At 34.5% G+C, this 18,814-nt stretch overlaps 3 protein-coding genes across 4 annotated transcripts; 2 read left to right on the top strand and 1 right to left on the bottom strand.

Moving 5' to 3' along the window:
• Positions 1–541: 541 nt before the first annotated feature.
• On the bottom strand, positions 542–3,010 carry LOC116033680 (pyrrolidone-carboxylate peptidase-like). Of its 2 annotated transcripts, none has more exons than XM_031276436.1 (5): positions 2,880–3,010; positions 1,948–2,269; positions 1,532–1,636; positions 1,397–1,444; positions 542–927 (listed from the first exon to the last, which is right to left on the bottom strand). In XM_031276436.1, exons 2-5 carry the CDS (start codon positions 2,212–2,214, stop codon positions 688–690), a joined length of 660 nt encoding a protein of 219 aa, XP_031132296.1. In that variant the 5' UTR covers positions 2,215–2,269; positions 2,880–3,010; the 3' UTR covers positions 542–687. The 2 variants fall into 2 exon arrangements, with proteins under 2 accessions (XP_031132296.1, XP_031132295.1); XM_031276435.1 differs by having other exon boundaries at positions 2,776–2,890.
• Positions 3,011–9,434: 6,424 nt separating this feature from the next.
• LOC116033515 (programmed cell death protein 2-like) lies at positions 9,435–15,633 on the top strand. Its single transcript, XM_031276261.1, has 11 exons — positions 9,435–9,740; positions 11,187–11,440; positions 11,538–11,621; positions 12,865–12,998; positions 13,091–13,188; positions 13,448–13,536; positions 13,675–13,771; positions 14,183–14,328; positions 14,403–14,473; positions 14,650–14,764; positions 15,294–15,633. The coding sequence occupies exons 2-11, from the start codon at positions 11,192–11,194 to the stop codon at positions 15,453–15,455; spliced, it is 1,245 nt and encodes a 414-aa protein (XP_031132121.1). The 5' UTR covers positions 9,435–9,740; positions 11,187–11,191; the 3' UTR covers positions 15,456–15,633.
• A 1,723-nt stretch (positions 15,634–17,356) lies between these two features.
• On the top strand, positions 17,357–17,809 carry LOC116033273 (phytoene synthase, chloroplastic-like). The gene is made up of 2 exons (XM_031276025.1): positions 17,357–17,560; positions 17,648–17,809. Exons 1-2 carry the CDS (start codon positions 17,357–17,359, stop codon positions 17,807–17,809), a joined length of 366 nt encoding a protein of 121 aa, XP_031131885.1.
• Positions 17,810–18,814: the final 1,005 nt, after the last annotated feature.

Below are 18,814 nucleotides of genomic sequence, written 5' to 3'. Positions count from 1 at the left end.
GTGGACCAAAAATAAAAAGTACATTATTTTTGTACTGAAGGTACATTATTTTTGTACTGTAGGTACATTATTTGATAGTATATATCGAATAATGTACCTTTAGTACAAAAATAATGTACCTACGGTACAAAAATAATGTACCTTCAGTACAAAAATAATGTACTTTTTATTTTTGGTCCACACAGCTGGTCCATGTAATAATGATTGCACTAATTGGTTATATGTATGATCATTTTTAACATTTAAATTATGCACAAAGTGACGAATTTAGTCTCTGATGGACGGATGGATCAAATCTACCACTTTATTAAGTACTACGTAACGTATTGGTGGGAAAAACAGTTTCTGAGATATTAAAATTACTACTTTGCACATAATTTAGTAATTAAAAATGGCCACGCATCTAAAGTAAGTTTAGTTTGTACTACGAGTATATGATTGAATGACAAAAAATGTAATTTTTTTTTTCAAAAAAAAATGTAATTTTTTTTGAAAGTTTTCCTATAATTGAATACACCCTAAAATCTACTCTGCTCAACAGTAAGATCCAATCATCATTAATTACAAATGACTTCCATTCATTTAAAACTGTTCATCCAAACCAACCTTAATACAAACACCCAAGAACAAAAGGAGAAATGCACTTCCACACTGGATATAACTTAGAAGACAACCACTGCAGAGATACTAGGATACTGAGGCAAGTACCTCTAACAAAGAGGCAGCAAACTGCATTTGGGTCTCCTCATCTATTGTTGAGAAGAGGGGGACATGTACAAATAGTGATTTTATTCCATACTGCTCCGCAAAGCGCAACGAATGATAGTAAACATAGTTGCAAACAAACCGGCCTGCATCATTGGAGGTCGTCACTTCATAGCCCATCATTGCCAATGCTTTGGTGATCTCCTCGACAGGAAAAGAAGTCTAGATAGATAGTGTAAAAGAAATTCAAAGATGAGAAATGAGTTTAAGGAGGACCAATGAGGTTCCTAGTAAGAAAATTTACATTCGGTGAATCATTAGTGCTAATAGAAGTGAGAAAAGAAATTAGAAGTTCACATATGCTTCTCATGCTAGAAAAATAGAAAAGTTACTTTGTACTCCCTTCGCCCTATTTTATGTGTCTGGTTCGGTTAACAAGGCTTGAAGTTATATTAAATTTAATTTTTCATAATATTAAGTTCAGTATTAGTATACAAAATTTATATATTTAGAAACTACATTAAAAGTACTATTAAACACAAAAAATCAAACTTAAAAATAAGCAAAAAATACTAAAGAAAATAAACAAAGAAGAAAGAGTTGGTTTGACCAATGAATAGTAAGCATGACAGATAAAATGGGGTAGAGAGAGTATGAACTAAAATAGGACTACGAAAAAATAGGCATTCACCTCTCTTATTCGTGAAATTGCACCATCCATGGGAACTATGGGAATTTTCTGCAAATAAAAAGATACGTTTAGATTAAATCTTAAGACATGAAGAAGTAGGATCTAGGCCTGGAATTTCAAAGGTTTTATACTGACCTGTGGCTTCCATCCCATCTCATCTGCACATCGGAAGGTAGCTTCATTGACAGCTTGGCGCTCTATGGCAAACTTTGAGGCGCCACTATTAACTCCAAAATGCAACTGAAAATAGATCAATATAGGTTAATAACCTCGATAAATGAGAAAAATTATGGGTTGATTATAGAAATCTACCTAAGATCACATAGGACTACATTTCTTTCTATGGGATAGATTCTTAAATCAGCTACGGTTGTTGAGAAGTAGACTAAGAGTTGGATGATTATTATCCATTAACCCTATTGACGTTTTCACACCTATAAACCAACCTACTTATCTACCGGCCAACTAACAGTTTTTGTCTTTAAGAAAAAAAGAGAAATCAATAGAAAGGAAAAGATAGGAAAAGAGGACAAAGAAAGCAACAGATTTACCCAAATAACTCTCCTGGAATGTGACGGCTCAGATTCATCGTTTCTCAGAGCAGACTGTAATGTCTGATATAGAGGAACCAGTGCTCCCTGGCCCGCAGTCTCAAGAACACTGCAACTCCCGAGGATAAGCCCTTTGGGAGTACCCTTTTTCTTCATATAATCTTGAAGATTACTTACAATTATTTCGGTTGGATTTTCCGCTACTCCATGAAATTTCTTAAAACCAGTAATATGGATAGCTACAGGAGATGGCCCTTCAGACCCCATCTATTACCAGTCACAGGTAATTCACCAAAGTCAAAGAATCAAATGCAAGTACTGTCTGAATACATAACACAGAAAATCCATCAAAATTCTAAGCAAGAATGAAAATCACCAACTCTTCTTACATCTATCATGAATTCGTTACAAAAACATTTCCCTCTATGCCAACCATTACTAAAATTTTCATTAGTTCTGATATACATACTAGAGAATAGAAGAACTTGTGTGCAGAATCAATTGCATGAATATGATAGGCCCAATAAGACAAATAAAAGATTTGAGCATAGCAAAAACACAACCTATAGTGCAATATGGTAGATTTAGGATAGCATAAAACGCTTTCTTAGAACAAGAATAAGATCAATCAAGAACTCAGATAAGCAATTAAAGTTAAAACCCCAGGATTTTCCTCCTATTAGAACAGCTGAAACCCCTATAATTATGAGTGCTTCACAAACCAAAAACTCCCAACAAACGGCATCAGAGAATAAAAAACCAAAACTAAAATCCGAACAGAATAAAAACAACTGATAGTTCACGCGAAGTAAGGACCCAGAAATATACCTTAAAGATACGATCTTTTTTACAACTGAACACAACTCGAAGGCATCAGAATCAAGAAATAAGAAGAAAGATTAGAGTTTTAATAGTATACTAGTTTTGCTTACCTCAAGGGTTCAAGAAAGCGACAATGAAGGAATGACTCAGCCACCAATGTTATCTACAAAAATTGATAAAAGTCTGTGGACTAAGACGCTGATTTGAGTGTCCTTGTATAGATGAGATAGAAGAAAAAAAAAATTCGGATAAGTAGACAACAAAGACACGCAGTGCTATGCCGTTTTCTAACTTCTAAGATATTATAGAGCATTCTTTGTATAAATGGAAATTCGTTTTCTAAGGGCCAAGACCTTGTAGTCCAGTGACATCAAACCCTTCCCGAGCCTCAATGGAAGCAATGCTTACTCTTGTGCTTCAATAGGTTAAGAAAGTAGTTATGAACAGATACTACATTGTAATAGAGTTAGTAGTATTCAAAAAAAAAAAAAAAGGGGCAAGGGGAAAAGGCTTTGTTGGACTCAACTACCTTAGCGAGATCTTGATATCTTTGTACATTATTGATTTATTGTACATGATATTATAAATATTAATAAAATTTCTTTTTTTTCATATATTCATGTCTCTCCATTATTGTCTTTTTCGTTTTATTTTATTATATCTACATATATTGATTGCACCCATGAATCGAAACGATACAATAATTTATTCTAGAAAATGTCTCATTTGACATTATGTTATTAGTATGAACGTTCAACATTCTTGGTGAACAGTATTATTGTTTATAGTATGAATGTTCAACATATATATATTCTTGGTGAACGGTATTATCTTTTATAGTCATATTTTTAATCCATAAATTAGACAAAGATTCTATATATACACTTTTCTGTAACATTATCACTATTCGAAGATACAAATTGAAAAAAAAATATATATTCATATGCATGTATGCTATATTCTCACATGTAAAAAAAAACTAGCATAATGATAATTAAGCACCCAATAATAAATTGAGAAAAAAATCTCCTCATATGCATGTAGAAAAAATCCATTCATTCACAATTTGAGGATAATCATATTCGTGTTTGTTTTTTAGATCTATAGATACACTTTTCTGTAACATTATCACTATTCGAAGATACAAATTGAAAAAAAAAAATCTATTCATATGCATGTATGCTATATTCCCGCATGTAAAAAAATCTAGCATAATGATAATTAAGCACCCAATAATAAATTGAGGAAAAATTCTCCTCATATGCATGTAGAAAAAATCTATTCATTCACAATTTGAGGATAATCATATTCGTGTTTGTTTTTTAGATCCATGTACAATTATTATTATTATTAGTATTTTCACTCACGCAATGGATTTATTATAATATATTAAGAACATTTAGATCGATATATAATTATATAAATTATATCATTAAATATTATATAGTACAATTGAAGATATGTTTTGGATTGATTATGTTTTCTGATGTTATCGTTGTTTGAATTATAGCAAGTAATTATGTTATCCTTGTTTGTATTCTAGCAAATAATTGCTTAAGTAATAGCTAATGTGTAGTACGCATGCGCTGCTGGAATTTTAGAGATTTTATATATCATTGTTTATGATTTTTTAAAATTGGGTAAATGTTCATTCTCTAGTAACTCAGTTATAGGAATCAATTGTTATTCTAACTCATATATATGAAGATATATTTTTGTGTAGATATATAGCAATTTTTCCATCTTGAAAAAAAAAACATAATATCAACGGTTGTATTTACACATTATTAAAAACCTCTTTGTAGACAACATCGGTAGTAGCAACACAATCTTGTTCATCCTCGTCTAGAACTAATTAACACTTTCAGGATATCATCAGGATGGGTGACTCGGGAGAAAGCCATGTACAATTGATCGTGATTAAAAACTGGTTTTTTCAGCAATAACCCAGCGTGAGTTAATGTTCGGCCCTGACTTTTGTTGATAGTCATGGCATATGCAAGCATTAATGGGAATTATTTATGCTGGAACTTGAAGGGCAATCTCGTATTAGAAAGAGTGAGAGGCATTCGAAGGATAAGAACTTTGGTTCCTTCATGTGTCCCATTAACTATTCTTGCTTCAACAATGTGATCTGCCAATCTTATGATGATGAGTCGCGTACCGTTATAAAGACCAAGAGAATGGTGTATCTTCCACAATAACATAACAGATGCACCGACCTTTAATTGATGTCAATGAATGATTAAGAAAATCATACAATCTCAAACTATTTAAGAATTTGTATTACGAATAGGAAGTTAAAGTTGAGGATATTGTTTTTATTAATAGTATAGATTGCATTGCAGGGAAATATATGTACTGTATTATTACGGTTAGTAATTTTAATCTAGAAATTGTATTACGAATAGGAACGTAAGGAAGAATATATTTTATTTGGAATTGTATTACCATATTTTAATGTACAATTGTATCACGAATAGGAATTATATTATCATATTTTATAATATTATGCAAACATTAATAGTATAGGAGTGTTTTGGGCGGGTAGTTAAAGTTGAGGATACTGTTTTTATTAATAGTACTAGTTATCACACGCGCGTTGCGCGATTAAACCAATGTCCAATGCATATTTTTAAATTAGTGTTCCTTAATTGGTTAAAGTAGTCATATAATAATGAGAGAGAAAAAAATGCTAAATTAATAAAAATCAAAGAAATAGTCTCGATGCTTATATATTTTAATAAAACATAACGAAATTGTAAATAGCTAGCTAAATTGCAACTAAAGTGAGTAGAAACAAATAAACCACTTACATGGGAGCAAATGACGTGTCATCATTGCCACTTGTTTGTACACCGGTCTGACCATTTAAAATCCATGTGTAATTGTATTTGTGGTCAAGTACTTTATAGTTACATACAAGGATACAAGTATAGATGAACAGATTATACAATAGATATATTTGAATAACGATATTGAAGTTATACTAATTAATGAGTATACCATCATTGATTAAAAAAAATCGATATCATTATGAGTACAAATACAAATAATAAAATTAGCATGATAATATTTTGACAATCATACCTATAGAATGTCATCTGTGTTGCAGAATATGTTAGGTTTAGTTTTGGGTGATGAATACCAATGAGAAGATGAGGGGTTTATATACTGTTGTTTTGGATAGAATAATGGTTTAGTTAGGAATCTATACAAAATTGTATTATAGAATCCTATTAAGACTTCAATATTCTAATTTTAAGTTAGGAATCTATACAGAATTGTATTATAGAATATTGCCAATTTGTTTGAAAACTGTAATAATGAAACAAATTGCCTAAAGAATTTAATGTTAAACTTCCGTTATATTTAACGGAAAGAATTTGGTAAAATTATAAATGTTTAGGATATATTAGGAATTTAATTGGAGGTTGCACAATAAGAAGAACATAAAGTACAATATGTTATAGCAGACTATTACACCAACATTTTTTTAGTTCCAGTTAGGGGTCTAACAGCATTGGCTCTTATTATAAGTGTAGATATAATAGTATAGGAGTGTTTTGGGTGGGAAGTTAAAATTGAGGATATTGTTTTTATAAATAGTATAGATTGCATTGTAGGGAAATATATGTACTGTATTATTACGATAAGTAATTTCAAACTAGAAATTGTATTACGAATAGGAACGTATGGAAGAATATATATTTTATTAGTAATTGTATTACCATATTTTAATGTACAATTGTATTACGAATAGCAATTGTATTACCATAGGTTACAATAGTACGCAAACCTTAATAGTATAGGAGTGTTTTGGGCGGGAATTTAAAGTTGAGGTTATTGTTTTTATTAATAGTATAGAAGTATAGATTGCATTGTAGGAAAATATATGTACTGTATTATTACGATTAGCAATTTTAATTAGGATCTGTTCTTCACTTCTTCTCTTTCCCTTCGTCGCCGCTTTACATTCCCATTCCCTTGCAGCATTGCTGGTTTTCACTCTAATCATCCCTGGGAGAAACAGACCCAAGGCCATCATCATCAAAACCATTCACATCACACTTCTCACTACCCAAATCAAGTTCTCCTTAGCAGTCATCATATCTTGCAAGCAGTTGGACTGTCGAACCAGTCTCCTAATCTTTGAAAAATCCGGAGACACATGTGCCTTATAACTGTCAGAACACCAACTTTAAGAACATCTTTAAGTTTCATCGGGGCAAACCACTAGTAGTTCCGCATTTTCGGTGTTGTTGAGGTCAACGCTTGCGTCGATTCCAGCAGCGAACAATGCGCTCCCGACCGGTAGTGGAAGGATTTCTTTGAGAAGGTGATGAAAGACGTGATCTTGAAGCAGGAGGAGGTGCAGAGGAAGTTTCTAGAAGCCCTGGAGAAACGAGAGCAAGACCGGTCGATTAGAGAGGACGCCTAGAAAGCTCATAAGGATAAAGCGCGATATTCTCCTCCGAGAAAGATCAATGGCGATCGCAAAGGACGTCGCCCTGATTAATCTCTTGCCAAATCCACCGGGCACGGCCCCTGCTCCATTGCTCCCACCGCGGTTAAGGAAATTAATGAAGCCGTCGAACAGGAAGGACAAGAAGAGACATAGCAGGGAAGAAAGAAGATACATAGCTAATGAAATTACGCTTGTACCCTTTATTTTAACAGTTGTCCAACGCCATGTTCACGGAAGGACCAATGGTGGAACAGATTTCATAGTCAAAAGTCTATTTTGTCCAAATTAAAAGACGATGACTAATTTTGGAAAACTACAATAGTCAGAGGACCATTGTACGTTGGAATTAACTCTATAATATATATAAGGAGAACTGCTAGTTCTTGTTAAAAGGATAATTTGCCAGTTCACAACATATGAATACATATGAACAACAACAATGTGGTACCTTAGTCCACCTTAGACACTGACTTCAGCCTAGGGATATAATTTCGCCGAAGGGTGCAGTCGAAGCGAAGCAGTACACTTGGGTGCAATCGAAGCGAAGCAGTAGAGTAAAGACGTCGATTCGAAGGATTAAGGAGTGCATTCGCCAATTTCGTCGAAAGATTAACAAGTCGTCGATTCGGGCATGTTTGGGTAACGTTGATTTCGCCCGAGGATTGGTTGTTAGGTGTCGTCGATTCAGACAATAGAAAGAACTAGGGCTTATTGTTTCCGGACTCTTAGTTTATTATTATTATTATTTATTTAATCTTACATGGACCCCATCTCATTTAATTAAAGCCAAATCATTAACAACTATAACATGAAAACCGGCAACATGTCATATTGTCATACTGTATACCGAAAAATCTACAAAAAAGGTTAGGCGTAAAAAAATTAATTTATGGCTCAAATAATCACTTATTAAAGACCATGGTTAGGACTGTCAAAATGGGTCGAAGTCCGCGGGCTGGCCCGCACACGCCTCGCGATGGAGCGGGTTAGGGCCACAAGAATAATGGCCCGCGAAAGTGCGGGCCAAGCCCCTAAATAAAAAAGGATAAAAAAATTATACATATATTACACAGCAAGGCAGTACGCTGCCTTGCTGTGTAACATATATATTATATAACATGATTTATGTTATATAATATATATGTTACACAGCAAGGCAGCGTACTGCCTTGCTGTGTAATATATATAATATAATTTTTAAAATATTTAAACACAAAAAAATTAATATTACTTGTAGGCTTTACTTATTTTTTTAAACTTTGAATTAATATTAACTTTTGTTAGATTATAAAGTTGGGGTGTGTTTGGAAGCCCGGAAAATGATTTTCGGAAATCATTTTCCGGGCTTGGGCTGTTTGGCAACCACTGGAAAACCCAGTCAACGGAAATGGAGAAAACAAGGTCATTTTGGCGGAAAATGACTTCCGCCAAAATTAGGCGGAAGTCATTTTCCGCCGATCAATTCTCTTACGCAAGCGCCGAAATCTTACGCAAGTCCACGTTTCCGGCGAGAAACCAGAGCTCTAGTTTCCACCGGAAATCAGAGCATGCGTGCTCTGATTCCGCTGGAAACCCGGGGGGTGGGTTTTTTTTTTTAAAATTAAAATATTAGTTATAATAAATATTATTAGGTTATATATTTTTTATATTTTAAATAAAAGAATATAATTATATAATTATATATTTCTACTCATTTTCCGGAAAATGAACCAAACACCTAAAGACAGTTTTCTAGAGTATATCCAAACACAGAAAATGAACTCATTTTTTGGAAAATAAGTCATTTTCCAGAAAACATTTTTCAGAAGTCATTTTCCTCCTTTCCAAACACACCCTTGGATTGCAAATTCGCAATGTTAGTATTTATAGACTTTACTTATTGTTTCGAACTTTGAATTCAACAAGAATTTTTTTCTTAAAAAAATAAAAAATAAAAAAACCCTAGCCCGCTGGCCTAACGGGCCGGCCCGCCAGAGATTAGGCCCGCGGTAGGGCGGGCCTAATGGGGCAGGCCGGCCCGCTTTGATAGTCCTAACCATGGTGCAGAATAAATAATCTAGAATGGTCCATGGTGCGGAGTGACATTTTTATTTTATTATTTTATTATTTTAGTTTCTGGATCTGGACCAAACAGCCCTAATCAGGGTCCATAAATAATTTTTTTTTTAAAAAAAAAAAAAGAAGGAAAAACCCCTTCTTCACAGCCCATTCTGCCGTTTCCCTTCTGAAGCACTGCCATTAACGCTTACAACCGCCGCCGAGCCGCACTGCCCAGCCGCCGCACGCCAGTTACTGGTAACGCAACGCCTCTAAGCGCTGCCTTGAGCAGCTCTCAGCGACGCCACTTGCAGCGCGCAGCGAATCACTTGGTGACGCCAGACGAAGCTCCTTGCGGCGTCGAGCGACACCAATTGCAGCCCACGACGGCGCTCAACGCGACGCCGGCAGGAAACCCACCAAGGCAGAAAAACAGAGAACTCCGGCAGGAACCAAAATCCGCAAGGTATTTAAAAAAAATAAATGTTTTTTTTTAATATTGAAATACTCTGAAATGTATATATGAAAATACCAATATATATACATCTCAAATATTTATAAATTTTTTTCGAAAATAAATATTTCAACGATATGTATAGTTCGAAAAATAAATATATACTAAATGTGCATACTCTCAAAAATTAATACTGTCAACATATACACGCATGTTCATAATGAATTTCATATGCATAGTGAATTGCAAAAACTCATATATGCATGCATACTAAATATATTGCAAATCTGTCACGGCAATCTATATAAATTCCATATATATTTTCAAAGAAGAAAAAGTAATATATCTCATGCAATTTAAACAACTAGGCAGAGCTCCGAAATGTAAGTGAAATATAAAAACATATACAATATTCATACATAAATCATATATGTGTACAATTAGTATTTAGCCTCCAGGCATAGCAGTATGCTTAATATTGCCTTGAATTTCTGTAGAGTTTGCTGTAGTATGCCTGAATGATGCTACCACTTAATATCCATAAAGGACTTTATAACTTGCACCATAATAGCCTGCTCGGGGTTGACATGTCCTTTGACAGCATGTCAGGGAGCAACATAATGCAAGTGTCAGTAGTTTAACTGTATTATGATCATATCATTTTTACCTACTATGTCATCCACATGACCTCATCATGTCCTATCAACATTGATGTCGCATCATTATATATCTTTATGAAAATAGGATATTTAATCAGGAGAATGCTAATTACCCTTAATTTTGCGACTCACAAACCAACCCTGCTTCATGATATGGCAAAATCCTAGGCATTAGTTTTCTTTTTTTAAATTTACTAATGTCTAGGGTTTTGCCACATCATGGAGTGGTTGGTCTGTGAACGGTAAAATTAGGGTGTGTAGCATGGTCCATTTAAAAAATGTCCTTATTAAAATGCCTCATGAGATATTATGTTTACACAACAATTTGAAATGCCTCTTAAAATGTAATCCAACATTAGATATTAATACATTTGACTATATGGCTACTAGTTTGTACTGCTGATGCTACTATTACAACTACTAGTCTTCTACTACATTTGATTCCCCAATTCTTTATACATGTGCTTCCTAGGCTACTTCTGCTGTTTTTATATGCCTGAAAATTGATTTTTCAATTTTGATCTTGAAATTGCTAGTTTGTTAAAAAATGTTAGTTGGCATGCTTTATTATCACATTCTGAATTTATTACAATATATATGTGCATTTATTAATGTATTATCATATTTTGGTGCATTGTACTTTCTGGTTTGTCTTCTGTCAACCATCATCATGGCTGTGAATAACTATAGGTTTATTTTGTCTGCGTATGACTATAGGTTTATTTTGTCTGTTTGTAATTAGTCATCCTTTTTTTAAAGCTTTTCTATTAAATTTTGCCTATCATTCTCTGTATTATAGAAAAAATGTCAGAAGATTTAAATGGTGGAACTAGTGGAGATGCTTATGAAAAACTTAGGAGTTTGCATTTATCATCTCTTGATGACGAGGAAGAAGAAGATGAAGTTCTAATTGATGACAGTGTACATGATGATTTATATGATGATGAGGATGATGAAGACAAAGTACCTGTAGCATTAGGCTTTGTCGAGAAGAAGAGGAATTCATGGTCTCTGCTTCGACAGTTGTTCCCAAGCAAAGCTGGGGGTACCCCTGTATGTTTTGTAATTTGTACAAAAGTAAAAATAGTTGAATTTTCTAATGGGAAATTTTGATTTTTGAGGGTTATAATTTTGGATTTTGCAATTACAGGCTTGGTTGGAACCAATTAACTTGCCATCAGGGAGGTCTTGTCTTTGTGACTTTTGTGGTGAGCCTTTGCAATTCATGCTCCAAGTATGATGAACTTACTTTTCTTGTGGTTTTCTGTTTGATTTTTTCTTTAATTGCTATCCTTGAATATTATGCATAGTTTGTTCCCTATGAATTTATTATTGATATTTTTTATTTTTAAAAATTTCTGATTTTGAATTAATTGAAAACCTGAACCATTTTTATTTTTTTAGTTTAATTTTAATTGCCATACATGGCATTCACATGTTGGAAGGAGAACTAGTTATGATTTCAATAAATTTGTACTCTGTATTATTGCCTTCCTGTTCCACCAGCAAGGAATCATTAGATGGACTAAATTTTGGCCTTTTGGAAGTTGTTAGAATTCCTGCTCCTGGTACTCCATACACATTGGTTTGGTTAAAATGGAGGTTTCCAAGGTTGCTTTTCAGATAGACTAACTTTTCCATATCCACCGTAGTTTCTAAATTCTAAATGGTGCTCTTCTACTAGTTTCCCCTTTGTGTAATGATGAAGAAGAAACTGCTAAGCTTATCTTCTATGGTTGCCCTTTTCTGCTGTTATATGCTACTAAGTCCTAAAAGTATTTTTCTTCTGCAAAATGCCCAATAATTTAATACATAGCCGCAGGAACTTGAATGGTTACTGCAGATCATTACTGGAAATGACTTCTATATTTCGTTAGTAAGTTATCATGCTAGGTAAAGTCTTTGCCACTTTCCTTGGTGTGAAGTGATTTCAGGATTTGCAAAAACTAGTTCCAATATCTTCTAGATGGTTTGCTTTTATGATCTTAACAGATCCAAGAGAGTTATCCTTCACATTAACTGATCAAAACAACCTAGATCTTTGCTTCCTCTGGAACCTTTAGGGATCTCAACATATCTTTCTTTCTTGTGTAAAGGGTGGCGTAAACTCTTAATACTGTACACACCCTTTCTTGAACAACAATAGGCACATTATATTTTAAATATGAGTGTGTTTTAGGTTTAGTCGAGAGACTAGGTAGGCCTTGTGTTTTACGTCTTCCCAAAAAAATGCAGCTATAAGTTATTACTCTTAGTTATCCGTTCAAGTTTTCTTTTTTTCCCACCATTTTTATGTCTTTTATTGCCTCTTATTTCAACCATACATGGCGTACTACAATTTGGCATACTGTTGGGGAAACAAAGAGAAAAAAAGATACTAATGTTATTGACTTATTGTTATTATTCTTGCTTAGCTGTGTAAGGTTTTGATTCCAGGCTTTTTCCTAGCCTGACTGGAGTTTAACTTCATTGTGTAGGTTTATGCACCACTAACTGAGAAGGATTCAACATTTCATCGCACAGTGTTTGTCTTCATGTGTCCATCAATGTCTTGTCTCCTTCGAGACCAGCATGAACAGTGGAAACGACATCCAGGAGCTACATTGCGAAGGTATCATTTTCAATCTAGTGTTGTGCTATATAAGCGTTTCATTATGCTTCTTATTCCTATCTTCTAACTCTGATTTCTTACTGTTTCTAAAGTGTCAAGGTCTTTCGCTGTCAGTTGCCTCGCCTCAACTCTTTTTATTCAAGTGAACCTCCAAAAAATGATGGGACAGATAAACCTTCCGGAGATGGAGGTAATTTAATGTTTGTCATGAACAATCACTTCATTGTCTAACATCTCTAGCATATGTTATAAATTAATGGAGCTGGTATCCAGGCTTCAGAGTTTGTGCTGGCTTCCACTTGCTTTAATTCATTTGGCTGCCAATGGTGTGTTATAGTGCTTGGGAATTTTATAGATTGCCAGTCTTTAAGAATTAATGATTTTATATATTGTGCCAAACTTTTGTTGATTCTTCCTGTATTTTGTCTTTGCTATGGTGTGTGTCTCAGCTGCACTTTGTAGTTGGTGTGGTACCTGGAGAGGAGATAAAGTTTGTAGTGGTTGCAAAACAGTTCGTTACTGCTCTGAGAAACACCAGGTCAGTTGATATCATGTGCTTTGCTTTTCTGCCCCCTTTTTTTTAATGGTTGGGGGAGAGGGGGGAGGGTTGTCTTTATTGTAGATCACCATTGAATGCTAATTGCTAAGAGTCTAAGACCCTTGCTTTCATTTTCAGGCTGTTCATTGGAAATCTGGTCATAAGAAGCATTGTTTCTCAAACATTTCACTGAATGAATCCAACTCTAATGGCACAGCTGCAAGGATGCTGAAAGGTAATCATCATAGATACCTACAATGGCAAGTTCAGAGTATAACGTAATACATATTTTCTTTTGCATTGGGCCCTTGTTCTTCATGTTAGTCTTGTAGAGTAGTGATAGGATTGTCTATAAATTTATGAAATGTTATATTTTCAGTCATTGTCACCATTTGTTTGAGCTGAGATCTGAGTTTACTATGAGCCTGAGGGTGAGACTGAAGCACAAGTAAACATACCAAATTACCAATATTCCATTTTCTTTGTGGTTGGATAATAGTCGATACCAAGAATACTGGAGTATAAGAAATTCTTGTTGATGTGTATGGTGTGATTAGTGTCAAATAATCTTGCATTAAGAGAAAACTCTTTAGCGCAATTATAAATTATTATGCTTACACTCGGGTAAATTTTATTTTGCAAACAGTTGTGAGTAATTCTTTGTGGCCAGAGTATGAGATCTCAAATGAGGATGAATGTGATGAGGTATCTAATGATCATGCCCATTCCACATCCTTGGTTTCTGCAAGCCAAGCAGATGAAACATACAATTCGCTGTTGGATAGCTTTGAGGTAGCCATTAGTATCCCATTGATGTTGAAATAACATTTTATAGAAGTATCATTTTTATGGTTACTTGGTCACAGGGGGATGATGACAAGAAGAGTTGGGCTTCTTTCCAGGAGAGGATAATGCGAGCCCCTGACCAAGTATTGAGGTACAGGACCTGTGTATTTTTAGAATTTCTTTTTTGGAGGCACTTATGACTTAGAATCTTGATAAATATAGTGTAAAATTTAGTTTTGTCTTTTCCGCCTTTTTTTTTTTTCTTTAAGAGCCATGCTACCGCTTCTATTTATATCTAGTTTACTTTCTTGATTGCCTTATAAATAGGTATTGTAGATACGCCAAAGCTAAACCCTTGTGGCCCATGTCGAGTGGCCAGCCATCGAACAGTGACATCCCAAAGTGCAACTACTGTGGTGGCCCTCGAGCCTTTGAATTTCAGGTGATTTAATACAATTTGGGGTCTTCTGAGTATAGTGATTTTGCCATGTTTAATCCTAAGCTTTCAAATTGACCATCCGTGGCCCTTAGACTTTCAAATTGTTACCATCTATGGTCCGAGTTAACCACCCATGGTCCTTCAACTATAAAATTTTAACCAGCCATGGTCTTTCCAGGAGGACCACAGCTGGTTAAATTTTGAAAATTGAAAGATCATAGATAGTTAACTTAGACCACAGATGGTAACAGTTTGAAATTCGAAGGACCACGGGTGGTTAATTTAAACGTTTAGGACTAAACGTGACAAAATCACTATACTCGGAGGGCCTATATGGCATTAACTCGATTTATTTGATTTTCTCTGTGCTATATAGCCAGTTACTACTTTCTTGTTGTAACTATTACATTTGTTAACTGCTCCCTCCTTTTTTCTGACTACATTGAACTAATAATGCCCAGAATTTTAAATTGCCATTATAAAAAAATTTCTTTTTGCACTTGTTCATTGTATGTAGTCTTTCCTGTTGCAGATTTTGCCACAACTTCTGTACTACTTCGATGTGGGAAATGATGTGAATTCTCTGGATTGGGCAACTGTGGCTGTATACACGTGTGAAGCTTCGTGTGAAGGAAGCGTGGCTTACAAGGAGGAATTTGCTTGGGTTCAGGTTGCATCCCAGTCAAATACTTAGACAAACAGAATCCATACTACTTTTTTATTGGGATGAAGCAGACTAGTACTTTTTTATTGTGTGAGAAGACAGGAAGATGAAAAGCATGTTTGTTTCACATAGGGCATGTTTGGTTGGCAGGAAAAGATTTTCCATGGGAAGTGGGTTCCCCAAAATCAAAGAAATTGCTATTTTCCTAGGTTTGGTTGATTGGAATTTATATTCCAATGGAACTAGAGTTCCGCATTTCACAGGAAAACAAAATCTGAGGGGAGGGGTGGTATTTCTTTTTCCGGGTTAGTTGGGAACAAAAAGTGAGATACTAGGACTATTATACCCTTTGGTTCTCCAGCCCATTTCTTTGCTGCTTCTTCCTCACTACCAAACTGGAAATTGGAAAGCTAGAACTCAAGCAGTGCTTGCGACGGTGAACCTCCTCCAAATCGGTGGATCTGCTAGCTGCCGGCCGCCTCGTCTCCTGCTGCAGCGCCACCTCGTCGCCGCGCCTCTGCCCCACCGCAACGCCGCTTCTGCCCTCTGGTTTCTGCCTCTGGCTTTGCTCCACTGCTTCGCACACAAGAGAATGAGGAGTTGAGGATTGAAGAATGTTAATTGGAGCCTGAAGAATGAAGGAAACCTAATTGGCGTTGTGGGCTGTGGTTTACTGGGCCTCAAATAATAATAATAAATTAATAATAATAATAATAATAATAATAATAATAGGGGCATTTGGGTCTTTATACACATTATTCCTTATCATTCTAAATTCAACGAAACAATAGAATTTATCTTCCCAACAACTTCTTTTCCACCAACCAAACAATAGAATTTATCTTCTGGTATCTACTTTTCCATGGAATTTCATTTCTACTTCCCTTCAAATATTTTTCGCGAACCAAACCAGTTCGGCTCCACCCTTTTTTTTTTTAATTCTTTTTATTTTATTTTTGTCATTGAATAAGAATAATAATAATAATAATAATAATATTATTATTATTATTATTATTTTGAAATATATGTATACCTTTAAAGTTATTTTTACATATTAATCGCTAACCTAAATATTTAATTTTACTAATCATTGATACAATGCGTTGGTCAAACCCGCTAATATAATATGCTTTCTATTTTAATATTCCATCCGTCCCATTTTACATGTCTTACTTTCCTTTTTAGTTTGTCCCAAAATAGTATCCACTTTTTAAAATTGAACATAACTATCATTCTACATTTCCCAATTTACCCTTTTGACTTTTCAACTTTTTAGACCATTAATAAGATAAGTACAAATGTACAATTGTACTTTGTACAAATAACACCTACTTTTGAAGGGCAAAATTGGAAAGTTAGTATCATTTGTTGTGTTGTATTAAAAACCGTGCAAAAAGTAAATGAGACAAACAATTAGGGACGAAGGGAGTACAATTTAACTTTCAAAAAAAAGAGTAGCAAACGTAGCTAACAGATGAGCAACCGTATTGGCTGACCTACGCACAAAACGAAACACAATATCTTAAAAATTTAATAGTAAATAATTAATATCCTCTAAAACCAGACCGAAAGGATTGGAGAAAGATTCGGCATGTTGAGATTTGTAATCAAAACTTCAGCATTAGTCTTCACAATGACACCATCCAAATGATTGGTCTTAAGCCAACTTAAAGCTTCCCGAACTGCAAGAGCTTCAGCTTCTCTAGGCTGTAATGCACCTTCACGAACCAAGGAACATGCTGAAATAAAATTGCCGTGATGGTCTCGAAGAACCCAGCCCAAGCCCGTATGATTCGTATCAGTACGAAGAAACGCATCAACATTTAGCTTGTATTTAACATGCTCACTTGCTCAGGTTTCTGCCAATGAGAATTATCGTGTCAAAAATTCATTATTAATTCTTTCACGCCAAACAAACAAGCCGTTAATGCATGTTTTTCCCAATAATTGTTTATCTCTCTGTAAATTCTCAAGATGAGCTAGCAAGATTTGGATTGAGCGACGAGGATATCTTCGCAGGGAAAGTGAGTGATAAATGGAGAGAGTTCATGAAAGAGCAGATCAGAAGGGCAAGATTCTACTTTAATCTAGCTGAGGAGGGTGCTTCTCACCTTGACAAGGCTAGTCATTTGCCGGTAAGTAGTAAAAGTCCTAAATATTATTGGATGTGTATGTTAGTTTCGTCTCAACTCAAAGTTTAAACTGAAAAATAATAAATGCAGGTTTGGGCATCCCTGATGTTGTACAGAAAGATTCTTGGTGCCATTGAGGAGAATGAGTATGATAACTTGACTAAGAGGGCATATGTTGGGAGGCTGGGAAAGCTTGTTACTTTGCCTCTAGCTTATAGTAGAGCTCAATCTTTGCCCAGTTTGGCATTTTAGTAGTAGTTAGATGGCTGTAAGTAAACATTTATACATATAAATCATTCCCATTCCTTTTCATTTCTAATAATTAGTAATTTCTAATAATTAAGGGATCAAAGTAAATTTTACAGTTGAATTAAATCAAAATTTATTTCTTGTGAGTGTTCACATGAATGACAGTGATATTAATTAGATCATAGACTAATTATTACCTAATACATTTCTTACACTAACTATTGCCCTTTCAAGGTTGTGATTCTATACCATACCGAGTATTTCACTCAAAATATTTGAAAATTTTCTTTAATATTGATTTTAGTTACTAGTTACTACACCTTTTTGTTTAGGACTATAATTCAAGTGTTTTTTTTTCCTTTTTACAAAATGCATTATAAAACACAACTATCTTACCTTGACATAGAAAATATCAATGTTGTAAAAATTGCACCTAAGCGCTAGACGGTGGCCGGATACGTAAAATTTTAGCGAAATCGCCGTTCTAAGCGGCTGCCCTCCTAAACGCGGACTAGGCGGACATCTAGACTTGTCAGTTAGCTAATTTTTTGTGTTTTCTTAAATGAGTTATTTCATTCAAAATAATATCATTTTTAATGAAATAACCTTAAATTGTTCAAATCAGTCACAAACCCAAGTAAATGTAACAAAAAATTTCGAAATCGGGAACTCTAATATTAATACTTGGCAAAAACTTTTGTGAGACGGATTGGATCTTCAATTAATGAGGCCAAAGATCCGACCAATTAATTAAAGATCCGACACGTCTCAAAGATCTAGACTGCCGATTAGCTAATTTTTCTTGTTTTTTTTTTTTTTATTATTTCGCTCAAACCGATGTCATTTCTAGTGAAATAACCTTAAACTGTTCAAATCCATCACAAATCCTAATAAATATAATAAAAATTTTCAAAATCAGGAACTCTAATATTAATATTTGACAAAAACTTGTGTGAGACGGATCGAATCTTCAAATAAGACCAAAGATCTGACCTATTAATTAAATAT

This window comes from Ipomoea triloba, chromosome 10 (assembly GCF_003576645.1).
Source record: "Ipomoea triloba cultivar NCNSP0323 chromosome 10, ASM357664v1".
Classification (NCBI taxonomy): Eukaryota; Viridiplantae; Streptophyta; class Magnoliopsida; order Solanales; family Convolvulaceae; genus Ipomoea; species Ipomoea triloba.
Note: the sequence above shows the minus strand (reverse complement) of the source record. Positions and strands in the feature narration are given on the sequence as shown.

Bases quoted from the DNA above. Each gene is read 5' to 3' on its own strand.
- LOC116033680 (XM_031276436.1), bottom strand. From the start codon at position 2,214: ATGGGGTCTGAAGGGCCATCTCCTGTAGCTATCCATATTACTGGTTTT. The intron at 1,445-1,531 runs GTCAGTATAAAA...TTTTATTTGCAG, and splicing joins AGATGGGATGGAAGCCACAG to AAAATTCCCATAGTTCCCAT. The intron at 928-1,396 runs GTGAATGCCTAT...CTATCTATCTAG, and splicing joins CAATTTCACGAATAAGAGAG to ACTTCTTTTCCTGTCGAGGA.
- LOC116033515 (XM_031276261.1), top strand. From the start codon at position 11,192: ATGTCAGAAGATTTAAATGGTGGAACTAGTGGAGATGCTTATGAAAAA. The intron at 11,622-12,864 runs GTATGATGAACT...TTCATTGTGTAG, and splicing joins CTTTGCAATTCATGCTCCAA to GTTTATGCACCACTAACTGA. The intron at 13,772-14,182 runs GTAATCATCATA...TTTTGCAAACAG, and splicing joins AGCTGCAAGGATGCTGAAAG to TTGTGAGTAATTCTTTGTGG.
- LOC116033273 (XM_031276025.1), top strand. From the start codon at position 17,357: ATGTTTTTCCCAATAATTGTTTATCTCTCTGTAAATTCTCAAGATGAG. The intron at 17,561-17,647 runs GTAAGTAGTAAA...TAATAAATGCAG, and splicing joins ACAAGGCTAGTCATTTGCCG to GTTTGGGCATCCCTGATGTT.